The sequence below is a fragment of the Netta rufina genome (genome assembly GCF_964035555.1).
Source record: "Netta rufina genome assembly, chromosome: Z".
Classification (NCBI taxonomy): Eukaryota; Metazoa; Chordata; class Aves; order Anseriformes; family Anatidae; genus Netta; species Netta rufina.
Genome location: NC_140126.1, coordinates 36,520,017 through 36,532,930, shown reverse-complemented (window position 1 = coordinate 36,532,930; position 12,914 = coordinate 36,520,017). Strand labels below are relative to the sequence as shown.

At 38.5% G+C, this 12,914-nt stretch overlaps 1 protein-coding gene across 3 annotated transcripts in view; it reads right to left on the bottom strand.

Moving 5' to 3' along the window:
• The window catches only part of VPS13A (vacuolar protein sorting 13 homolog A), a 118,927-nt gene that overhangs the window by 88,390 nt on the left and 17,623 nt on the right, over positions 1-12,914 (bottom strand). For all 3 annotated transcript variants that reach the window (XM_084305761.1, XM_084305762.1, XM_084305763.1), the window contains exons 15-20: positions 9,775-9,910; positions 8,975-9,069; positions 8,036-8,178; positions 6,255-6,456; positions 3,540-3,654; positions 338-474 (exon numbers count right to left, since the gene is read on the bottom strand). In XM_084305761.1, the coding sequence (XP_084161887.1) occupies positions 338-474; positions 3,540-3,654; positions 6,255-6,456; positions 8,036-8,178; positions 8,975-9,069; positions 9,775-9,910 (828 nt within the window). The remainder of the gene's footprint in view (positions 1-337; positions 475-3,539; positions 3,655-6,254; positions 6,457-8,035; positions 8,179-8,974; positions 9,070-9,774; positions 9,911-12,914) is intronic.

Here is a 12,914-nt window from a genome sequence, read left to right as displayed (position 1 = left end):
AGAGTCACAGAATGACTCTGAAGGTTGGGAGCCTGACTCCTGAAGGCCATCTGGTCCAGCCCTTGGGCTCAAGTAGGGCCACCTAAGGCAGGTGGCTCAGCAATTTTCTAGCAACAATTTTGGATCGAAAGATTCTATTCAGAAAACTTCAGTATTTTTTGTATTGCATGTAAAGCAGTTTAAAATCAATACCTTAGATATAGAATACCTATTCCTGAAACAGGAATATTTATACAAAAATTTATTTAACCAGTACAATACATACAAATTCAATAAAGTGCAAGACACATAAAAGCCAAACCTTTTTGCTAAGTTACTTCATCAGGTAAATACATACCTTAAGACTACCAAGATCCAAAAGGAGCAGATTTGATGTACTGTCATAGAATCCCTTTTGTGGAACAATTATGTATGAAGCCATGAGGTTAATTTTGAGGTCAAGAACTTTCTGAGTTTCGATAACATACAACAAACCTGAAAAAGAGGTTAGTAAATATAAATAAATTATATTTATTAATTAATATTAAATAAATTAATTAATCCACACAAAAAACATGGAATTAAAAGAAGCTATAAGAGAAATTCTGCCTAACTAATGGAGCTGTGAATACTAGTTCTTTTTCAGCAAGACCCATAGCATCTGGAGTTGAAACTATTGAACATGAAGAACAGATCCACACTTCTGTAAGCAGAGAGTACATACCTATCTGTATTCTCTGCACAGTTACTCATCCCCTTCAACAAAACTCTTTCTGCATGAATAGTTTTCAAGCATGAAAGTTTTCTGCAAGAAGGAAGTTACTCCTTCATCTCCCATACTGCCACTGCCATCTAATTATCATGTTTAATTATAGGTACAGATGCTCTCTAAATTTCTTCTGAGCCAAAAATTACAGGATATCTTTAAAAGACAAAACCAAAGCACAAAAAAGACAAACACCAAACACAGGACATGGCGACGGCAAACAATGCTAATGCAGAAGTAGAAACAGTAATACAACATACAAACATGCAGTTCTAAAAAAAACTTCATACTGAGCAGAGGTGAAGTAACCGGAAAGTGTAATGCAACTTGACAACTGCAGAGATAACCCATTGTGCTCTGTAGATTCAGAAATTAACTTGCTCCAGCAGGTCTTACAGGAAGTGTCCAACTGTGGTTGTCAAACTGCCTGTATTTTCACTGCTAAGACACTGACGTTTACACTGATTTTGCTGACTATCATCTCTATCCTGATGATCAGCAAGTGCAAGTCTTGCAAAAAAATCTGTTCAAAAATTATTAAACTGGTTGGGCACTTCAGATTGTCAAAACATTTGAGATCAAATTCTCTCTTTTTTTTCCACCCTCATCTGAAGAGGAATGAGTAGTCTTGCTTCATGCTAGCACTGAAAACTGCCTTATGATGCAGCCACAACCCACTAAATAGTTATCAGATGCAACAAGTTAATCACAGAACTAGATGTAACATGTGATGACATTGCACTGCAGAACACCCACATCGGTAAGGAGCAGAAATAAAGTGGAAACAGGTTAGATTTCAAAACATAAGTGATTATACAAAACACATGGGAAACTTTGTTGCTCAACTCAGATATTAAGGAAGAAAGAAGTTAAAACTATTCCAACGTTATCAATGGTTGTCATGCCATAGGACAAGTAGTCTAGTCAATGAAGAATTGGATGACATAGTACAGAATTTCCAAGGTAAAGTAACTTAAACCAATAAAAAGTTGTTTGGTTTTTCTCAGTTTTCAACACCTAAACATACTTGAGTGACTTTGATGGCTCCAGAAAAGCCTTTATTTCATTTGAAAAAAGAACTCAATTAAGTGAGTCCATAAACTGCACTATGGGAAACCAGACTTCTATAATGTCTTTCAGTGGTACTGAAATTTATTACTATTTTGGGGTAGAGAGTTCCTTCAGCTCTCTAGTTCACAGGTCCCCAGTATTTTCCAGCTATCTTTTACTGCTTGAAAGACATGTGTAAAATATTCTTTATTGAGAAGGACAGCAAGTCTGAACATATCAATGATATGATTTTTTTTTTTTTTTTTTTTTTTTAATTCTACCTCTGATCTGCAGAATACTGTGCTGCAAGGGACTATGCTAATCTGTCTTCTTTCCCTGAATCTCAGCCTAGATTTTACAAGCAACACACCACTTATTTTTAGAAATTTCAGTTGGGTTTTTCATTCATGAAAGAAACAAGCTTTTGGATTACTACTGCCAATTCAATGATCTTGAGGAAATAAGAGTTATTGGTAGGGATATACCTCTGAAGTTATGCTATATCAGTTATAACTGAAGCACAGCAGCACTTCTTATTTCCACAAATAAATGAATCATGCTCAGAATCAGTGTTCACTCAGTAGAGAGCCAAGCATATTGCAATCAAGCAATATATATATATATATTTTTTTTTTTTTTTTAAATAATCTCAGGAGTGACCTGGGATATCAATATATTCAATACTGCTGGAGAAGTTTCTGACAAGAAAGATGAGCAAGATGATCCATGTAACCATATACTTGTTATTTTGACTTCAGTCCTTAATTAAACAGTATAAAGGCTTGCACACAGTTCATCCAAAGAACTAAGTAGTAGAAATATAATTGATGCCCAATTTCATTCCTGATACTAGATCAATAAAAGAAATACACCATATTTGAGTTTCCTATCATTTCTTGAACTTATTATCATGGAATGTTCATAGGTTAATTTAAATATTAACATTTTACAGATTTAAATGAGGTGAAACTCACTGATTTTTTTTTCCATTTAGAAAGAAATTATACATGAAAACTCCCCTTCGCATTCCACGCTCTCCCAAAGACAGGACACTGAGCTGGACACACCTCTGACCTAGAGTGCCTCAGACACCCTTACTCATACAAGGTAATTCCACTCATCTCAGTATTTGCCTCAAAAGGTATTTACCATTTTCATCTGTATGCTGAAATACAAGACCTCCAGAGATAAAAATTCAAGATTTTTTAAGATAATTTAAGATTAAGAAATTAAAATGAGGGGAATGGCTTCAATGCTGAGTAACTGAAAGACAGATATAGTTTATATGGCTTCAGTCAGTCAAGATCAGAAACAACATTCACCAATAAATTAAGAATGTGTGCTGAAAAGTAACAACTCTGAAAAGGATTTAAGAGTTTTATGAGACAAACAGTATCTCAGTATCATCAAGAATAAGACACAATTTGGGTTATTTAGATACTCAAATGAACAAAAACAGAAAAGCTGGAATTAACAAACTTTTACCTCTGTATGGAATCCAACTGTATAAATATTGAAACGCTACCAAAGGGCATGGAGAATATTTACAAAGGAACTTGAAAAGATACAGACACAGATTTGTCCATTTCCTAGAACAAATGCTTTGTAACAAGATCAAAGCATTCAGCTGACTTGTTTTATTAGAAACCTATGACTTGGGTCAATGCATCCCCATTTAGAAAGATATTAAATATTCTCATACTTGTAGAATCTAAAATTTGTCAGAAGAGCATGCAGCACTTGCCTGTTGATGTTTTCTCACGAAACTCTTCAAGCTTCATCAAAGTTGCAGACGTCAATTGCTCTAAATGTACATTTTTTGGAGGCCTGAAGAAATCTACTAAGCTATTTATTGTTCTCTGTTAAAATAAAGCAACAATTAAACATGGCAAATTTAATAGAATCATAGATCAGTTTGGGTTGGAAGGGACCTTACAGATCATTGAATTCCAACTCCCCTGCCATGGGCAGCGACAACTCCCAGTAGATGAGGTAGCTCGAAGTCTCATCCAATCTGGCCCTGAACACTTCCAGAGATGGGAATCCACAGCTTCTCTGGGAAACCAGGTCCAGTGCCTCATCACCCTCAGAGTACAGCATTTCTTCCTTATATCTAATCTAAATCTCTCCTCTTTTAGATTAAAGAGATTCACTCTTGTCTGATCACTACACTCCCTGACAAAAGAGTCCCTCCCCAGCTTTCCTGTAGGTCCCCTTTAGGCATTGGAAGGATGCTATAAGGTCTACATGGAGCCTTCTCTTCTCCAGGCTGAACAACCCCAACTCCTTCAGGCTGTCTTCATAGAAGTGCTCCAACTCCTTGACCATCTCTGTGGCCCTCATCTGGACTTGTTCTAATATGTCCATGTCCTTCTTGTGCTGGGGGCCCCAGAACTGAACACAGTACTCCAGGTAGGGTCTCACAAGAGCAGAGTAGAAAGGGAGAATCACCACCCTCGCCCTGCTGGCCCTGCTTCCACTGAAGCAGCCCAGGATACAGCTTGCTTTCTGGGCTGCAAGCACTCATTGCTGGCTCATGTTCAGCTTCTCAGCAACCAATAGTGCCAGATCCTTCTCAGGGCTGCTCTCAATTCATACTCTGCCCAGCCTGTATCTGTGCTTCGGATTGCCTGAACTAGATGCAGACCCCCACACACTTGCCCTTGTTGAACCTTAAGAGGTTTACACAGGCCCATCTCTCCAGCCTGTACAGGTCCCTCTGGATGCAGTCCCGTCCCTCCAACATGTCAACCACACCACACAGCTTGATGTCATTGACAAACTTGCTGAGGGTGCACTCAATCCCACTGTCACTGACGAAGATGCTAAACAGTGCTGGTCCCAGTACTCATCCCTGAGGAACATCACTTGTTACTGATCTCCACTTGGACATTGAGCTGTTGACCACAACTCTTTGAGTGTGACCATCCAGCCAATTCCTTACCCACCAAGTGGTCCATCCACGACATTCATGAGTCTCCAATTTAGACAAAAGGATGTCATTCCTTTTATGAATGATATACCTAATAGAAGCTTTTCTTGTTGCCTTTGGCATTCCTGGCCAAATTTAATTGCAACAGGGCTTTGGCTTTCCTAACTTGATTCCTGCTGCTCATACATTTTCTCTGTATTCCCATCAGGCTTCTTGCCCTTGCTTCCACTCTCTGCAGGCCTCCTTCTTCTGTTTGAGTTTGCCCAGGAGCTCCTTGTACACTCATGCAGGTCTCCTGGCATTTCTGCCCAACTTCCTCTTTGTTGGGAAGCATCGCTCCTGAGTTTGGAGGAGCTGATCCTTGAATATTAGCCAGCTTTCTTGGGCCCCTCTTCACTCCAGGGCTTTGGCCCATGGCACTCTTCTACCACACAGATCCCTCAAGAGGCCAACGTCTGCTCTCCAGAAGTCGAGGTCAGCAAGCTTGCTGTGTCCCCTCCTCGCTGCCCTCTGAATGCAAAACTGCACCATTTCATGGTCACTGCAGCCAAGGCTGCCCTTCAGCTTCTCATTCCCCACCACACCCTCCTTGTCAGCAAGAATGAGGTCTGGCATAGCACCTCTCCTTGTGGGCTCCTCTATCACTTGCAGAAGGAAGTTGTCATCAGTGCATTCCAGGGCCCTCCTGGCCTGCCTGTGCCCTGCTGTGCTGTCCCTCCAACAGCTATCAGGGTGCCTGAAGTCCCCTCTGAGGACCAGGGCTTGCAAACGTGAGGCTGCTGCTCTCTGTCTACAGAGGGCCTCGTCTGCTTGGTCTTCCTGATCAGGTGGCCTGTAGCACGCTCCCCTCGTTCTAAGGTCCCCTGTCCCTGCCCTCCCTGGAATCCTGACCCACAAGCTCTCTCTCAGCTCCTCACCCATCCCCAGGCAGAGCTCCATGCACCCCAGCTGCTCACTGACACGCGGGGTGATGCCCCCCTCCTTGCTTCCCTCGCCTGGCCTCCCTAAACAGCCTGCATCCTCCCAACACTCCAGTCGTGGGAGCCATCTGTCCCACCACGTCTCTGTAATGCCAATGAGAACAAAGCCCTGCAGCCATGCGTACATCTCTAACTCCTCTTCTTTATTCCCCGTGCTACTTGTGTCAGCATACAGACATTTAAGTTGGGCCCCTGATGAAGCTGACTCACTGGCTGCACTGGCTGGAATTCCCTTGTGCTGCCCTTCAGGTGCTCTCCTGCTGACCCATGGCCCTTCCCCAGGCTCTGGGCATCTATCCCTGGCACTCGCATCAAACTGGGAGGAGTGGGATGGACTGAGGTTCTCCTCCCCTGCCAACTCTAGTTTAAAGCCCTATTCACCAGCTTGGCCAGCCCATGACTGAAGATGTTCTTCCCCTTCTGACAGGGGAACCCCATCAGCCCCCAGTTGACCAGGTTTGTCAGAGCAAGTCCCATTGTCCAAGTAGCTATTTTACTATTATGTAAACTTTTTCAAGATACGTAGTTCATTCAAATATTTACTTACTGCATCATATATTATTTCCAGTGGCTGTGATTCAATTCTAAGCCTCTGATCTGCCTTCTCATCCAAAGGATTAGTCTCAAACGCTATGCTTAAGAGTGAGGTACTATTGTCCGAATAGACTGTTCGAGAAGATAGCAGACAGGGTGTACAGTTTTCTCGGGATGTGCCCATAACTTCAAGTGAGGTTACTTTCGTTTCAAATCTGGAGAAAAAAAAGAAAGAAGATGAGTGGCATGTTCAGATGTAATACCCATATGTGCAATTAGATTATAAGAGTATCAAAGTATAAGGAGCTAAAAGAAAACCAACACACCTGCATGTCACCTCTAAACATCCTCAAATATAAATAGCTTAGTCTAAGGATATCTGGGTATCAGTGTGTTACCTGTTCTTCATTTCATTATCTTTTGTGTCTATGAACCACACTTCAGTAAATAAGAAAGGGAATCCAAATTATTCACCTCACATTTTTCATGAGAAGACGTGTCAGGGTAGGGAAGAAAGATGCAAATGGAAGTTCTGTAGAATGAGTTCAAAAATTAAACAGCAGTGTTTATACTGGGGAACACTGATCCAGCAAAGAGGAGTGGGTTCCAGTGCAGAGAATAAAAGACTATCCACAACAGGTGTCCAAGATTAACAGCCTCATTACTGCTGGATAATCTGGAGTATTCTTTTTAGGTTTGGGATTTATTTTTCCTATCACCCAGACTACCTCTTTAACAGTTCTCAGTTGAAGATCTTAATGTCTCAACACTCAAAAATGTTTCCCTGTACAACTGTAATATTTTCGCCCTTTTTTTCAAGATGACAGTCTCTTGAATCTTTTCAAGATTCAGTCTCTTGAGCATGGCCATTTAAATGCTCAAGAGACTGAACAGAAATGATGCAATGATGCAAACCAAAAAAAATTTTTTAACAGTATGCAAAATCAATAGTATCTTAGTATAACCTAATACGCTCCAAAGCAAAGAGGACAAAGCTTAAAACATGAAGTCTATCCTTCCCCAGAACTTAAGCCATATTTGAAATGTAAATCAAATATTTCACATATCACTGCTTTTTGTCCTCTACTGTGAGAGCATGAAAACAAGTCAAAATCATCAGTTACAGTTTTCTTCTGCAAATCTAGAAATTGAACTAAAAATGAAAGAGCTTTTTAGCCACATTAGAATAGAATAGTTAGCTGGAAGGGACCGTCTGCCAGCCAGATGTAGCTCCATTCACTACAACCATCTACCATAAAGCCAGTTCATCACGTAGAGTAGCATGAACCCATTCATCTCACAGTTGGATTGTTTGTCCAGAATGTTGTGAGGGACAGTATCAAAGGCCTTACGGAAATCCAGAAAGACTACACCCTTCATTCACCAAGCATGTAACCTTATCATAGCAGGAGATCAAATTACTAAGGCAGTATGCCTTCACACAAGCAGTTATGAGATAACTTTGGTCAGATTAAGTTTCAAAAGGAGTAACAGATATTTTTCAAGGTAAAAAAAAAAATAAATTAGTAATGGTGACTGCTTGTGTATAACAATTATAAACTGGTTAAACAGAAGTTGTGTATTGGCACAAAAAAATCTGAAGATAGAGAATTTAATTCTGGAAACAATATCCATTCACTTTGTCCACTGGTTGCATGAAGATTCAACTCCCTAACTACACGACCAATCAAAGTGAAAAACAGTAGTTAAACATCATTACAGAGTCTTCTAATGTCTGTTAGCCATCAACAACATTGCACAAGAAGCAAAAACAGTTTGACAGAGAAAGCTCACCTTATTGCTTGTGCACCTGGCCGTTGTGTGAATACTGTACTCAAGCCATCTAACGTAAATTTTACCAGCTCAGGGGTTCGCTTGTTTTCTCTTATTGATATAGACATGCTTAATAGATTCAAAGACAACTTCATGGCTTCATACTAGATAAACAAGAAAAATGACAGTGAATTGCAAAATACTTTTGAACAAAGCTTATGAAGTGGTGAAAATTTTTCTAGTACTACAAGTAGCTTTCACCCTAGATAGTACACAAGTAATTCCCAAATAGTTACTATGAAGAGGCAGGGTTAGAGTAAGGGTAGACTATGCTTGCAAACATATGTCTTTGATATAGAGGTCTCTGTATCACATTTTGAAAAAAAGGGTGTTTGACAGAGCTGAAAGGCAGTCTGTTGTACTGCGCATGGTATCTCACCTACAGATGACTTATCAGGCTATTTCTGAATGTTTCAAAGATGTTCTTTTTTCCTATTACAGTCCTTCAATCATCTCTTTTCCTTACCTAGTCAACTAGTCCAATCATCTCTTCCTTCATCTACTGACCCACACCACCTATTATCATTTATGTTTAAGAGTCCAGCAAAACAGTTAATGTACTTTCCTTAAGAGTTTCTGACTATTGTAAGAGGATATATGAAATGTTTCATACTTTAAACAACAATATACTACTTATATGATTTTATTCTAACTTAACTCAGCAAGATTTCATTCTAAACTTTTCCAGAATATTTAAAGTAAGCTCTATAACCACTCTCATGAAACTACACCTAAGTATGCTCCGTTCAAAGGCAGCTGGCAGTAACTTAAAAGTGTCATGACATTACTCAAATACAGAGACAGAGTTTCAAGTAATTTTAAAAGTGCTACCCTATCATGCTTAGATTTTGGCTTCTAGTATAAAAATAGTAGTTGTTTAACATTATATTTATATCTTACTGATTTTGGAAGCGTTGGATCCACAGCTGTTTCACTATATCCAATTGCTGCATAAAGTTTAGCTTTCTCTTCAAGTGTCATCAGCACTTCAAGACCTGTGACACACAATAGGTTAAACACAATCTAGGTATCTGAAAAACGCAAATATTGTTACATATTTTCAAGTATTTGGTAGCTAGCTCTGTAGATTATGGTGGATACTGCCAACAATGCCCTGAATCAGTAAAAGTTTAAAAAAAAAAAAAAAAAAGTGTTTAAGGCAAAGTCTTAAGTCTCCTAAATTGTGCTTTAAAACACAGTTACACATGCATTTTGAACTATTTAACTTCCTATCTTCCTAAAAACGCAGACACCTTTCTTGGCTTGACTTGTGTGTTCCAGAACATTTATTAGGTGCTCTGTACTTAAGTGAATCATACTCTAATATACTGCATGAAATAGCCAAATTAGAAAATAATGGAAATAAAATTGCCTACATTCCATTAACTGTTACTGTTTTTTAGCACTTTAACCCTTCCCTCCCTCCCCCCGTACTCTATGCAGACAATTGCTAAAACTGGGAAAGGAGAAAGCATGAATCAAAGACAGTTCAGAAACAGCTATGGAAGGAAGTACAAGGTATCACTGTAAAAAGTAACTAACAACTTCATCAGCAACAACAAAAAAGGATAAGAGAAAATGCAAATGCCAAACAACTAGTAGCCCAAGTGTTAAAAAACCTCTGAAATTGTTTTTAAGGACCTATTATTCTAATAAGTAATTTTCAATAACAGAAAAAAAATAGCAATAAATGAACATACTTGAACCCTTTACTTCTTGTTTCTGTTCCTCCTTTTTTTCACCTGACCAGCCCCATATCCAACTAAACCAGCCACCAGAATTTTCATCATCTTGTTTTACTCCTGGTCTGTATATTTTTAATCCAGCTTTAGTTGCCTGAAATTATCAAACACATGCAAGTAATTTTCTTCACACTTCTGTCTTCTCACTTGGATAAAATCAATCACCTTTCTCAACAAAAAGAGTGAACAAAAGTTAATTTATTTTAAGACAATAAATGTTTCTTACACAGATTTTCTCTCTACCTCTCCCCCACACAAAAACAAACACAAAACCCAAAAACTCTCCAACTTTATATGGTTTTCTGCATTAAAACAATGCCCTTAACAAGAATAATTAAAAACACATGTGAGCTACTAAACAGTTAGCACAGGCCAAATTTTAAATGATCCCTATATTTTTCATTTCAGGGTGGATGTCCATAACAGCATCGAAAAACAAAAACAGAAAATTATTACTTCAGTAATAAAAAAATTACTCTGAAGAATACAAGAACACATTTCTGGGTCTGATACATATAACTACAACAGTACAAATGTCCTCCCATCTTGCCTGATGCCAGTGCTGACTTCAATACAGGGTCCTCAGAGAAAGTACCACCTACATCACAAATTGACCACAGGTTGGCATAAGGGATGGCAAATGCACATCAAGCAATCTAAGAGACATATTAGCTTTCAAACCATAGCACACCATACAATATAAGTATTTTTGTTATTAATATAATCACAAAAGACAAACTCTTACAGATAAGCCTTGACTTTAGAGGTGTTCTAGTGAACGTGGCACCTAAAGTCAGTGAAATAAGGATTCCTTCTCAGTGTTTAAAAAGATGTCTCTGACACATATGCCAACTATGGAAAACAGCTAGCAATAAACCAGCTTCCTTTTAGGGATTTGCTACTAAAGGGCACTTGAAGGCAGGCCTCACTAGAAAAACACAAAAGGTTCAGAACTGGTACTATTGCTTTACCTAAGACTAATGATGCAGAACATAAGCTAATGAACACAAAACCTCAAAAACTTTGCACAAAATCATCCGGCGTTCTTTTCAAAAAGGATACCCAGTTATCACGCAGTTGTCAGAGAAAAAATGACCCAAGGAAAGAATGGACAAAATGTTTAAAAAAAAATGCTGTTAAACCTCTAAAATTAGAGATTTCTAGGACACCAAGGAGTAGGTGGTCAAGGACAACTTCCATCAACTTGAAATAACACATAAAGGCATGTCTGAGGCTACACTTGGCACCAGAGCCCAAGGTAAGAAAGCATATAGAAGGAAGGGAGGAAAACTACAACAAAATTGTATAACAAGTATATAGAAAATAACTTTGCATGATGTGAAGTTCACCCTTTCTGAAGAAATCCTGTTGAGCTTTTCCCCTGCCTCATTTACAGCGGCCTTGAAATGAATATAAGCCCAGTCCATAGAAGTATTATTGGCAAGGTAAACTTTTCTGCTTCAAAGAAAGAGAGAACCAAGAGTAACATCATCTATTCTGATTTAAGTGAATCATCTATGAAGTTTTCTCCAGACCGAAAGCACAAGAATTTCTCATGCTCATACAGGGACTCGACCACAGAAGCTGAGTTTTGATGCAGAGGGTGCTAGTGATGAAGGTTAAAATGTAGCAAGAATTTTCTGCTGCAAACTCTAGGCCACAAAGTTCCCAGAAGATCAGTTGGCACTGGCTTCACAGATGTGACCTCTGGGTAACTCGATTTCACAGTCTGGAGAAAATCAAACCCTTGAAATTCAACTCTAGGTGTGATTTAAAAAAAAAAAAAAAAAAAAAAGCTGAAGAAACAATAGGGTCTTTCATCTGGTTCAACCCTCAATTATACGGTGTTTCTTTAAACTCCTAGTTGATTTAAAGCTAACAGTCAGGATCCCAAGCTACTAATAGGATTGTTTCTTACAATATCTTTTTGAGACCTTCTAGAGAGGTATCACCTGATACCAATAAGGCAGATGGCTTCTGACCCATCAATAGAGTTAGAACAGCTCAGTATCACCATAACCTGATATTCAATATCTGGAAATTATTTCAGAGAGTTAGCTAGCAGTTGGACTAGGTTGATCTTTGAAGGTCCTTTTCAGCTGAATTACCCTACCCTTCAAGGTGCTTCCCTAACACTATTCACATACAGAGCTTAAGGCCCAAAAAAATAAAACTCATTTGCTTGCAACCAACTTCCAAGCATGACAGAATCTTAAAACTCATGACTGGAATACGATCATCACCAGAATGCAGTTTGACATAACCTTTTGTAAGCAGCAAGGTCACATTGGAGAAAATGATAAAATTAGGTCATCAGGGAAAAAAAAACAGGGAAAAAGACTGGAAATTCTTGGAGACCTCCCTCACCTCACCGGAAGTAGAAGGGAAGAGATAACACCAAAAGAAACTACATAGTACAAGATAAAAACCAAGCCAAAATTAAATGAGAACTAATCCAAACCAACAAAAAAACACTCCTAATGAAAAGCACTCCAGTTCACCCAAGCAACTGAACAGGAGGAACATAAACGTGTCTTCCTGTTCTGAGGAAGGCTAAAAAGTGATTATACAAGCACCTACATCTGGATTTAGTTACAGACAACTAGAAGGAAAAATCACTTTTATAGATCTCTGATTAGAGTTTTTAGAAATACCGTATCTATCACTGTGCAACTGCATTTATAAGTTAATTAATATACTCCACAAAACAACAATTTTAAGTGTCTTTTTAAGGCATTTTGATAATAAATGATTGCAATTCATGAAGTTTTACTATCAACACTTCATCTTAGATTCTAAATTTCATATTCTCCTAGGACAATGCTTAGATATTATGTTGAAAACTAAGGAGCATACATACTATCATAGGAAAAGCAATGCTAACAAATTAGGTGTAACTACTTCTACAACCACATCGTCTTGCTTTACCGTGATTATCTATTTAAATTTATTCTGTATTACCTGTATTTGGAATAACATCTGTAAATAGTAACAAAGTGTGAACATACTAGATAAATAGGTGTTCAGAACACTTTAACAGGGCATGAGGAAGGAGAGGAATAAACTAGTGAATTCTAGGCTATTTGGGAAAAAAACAG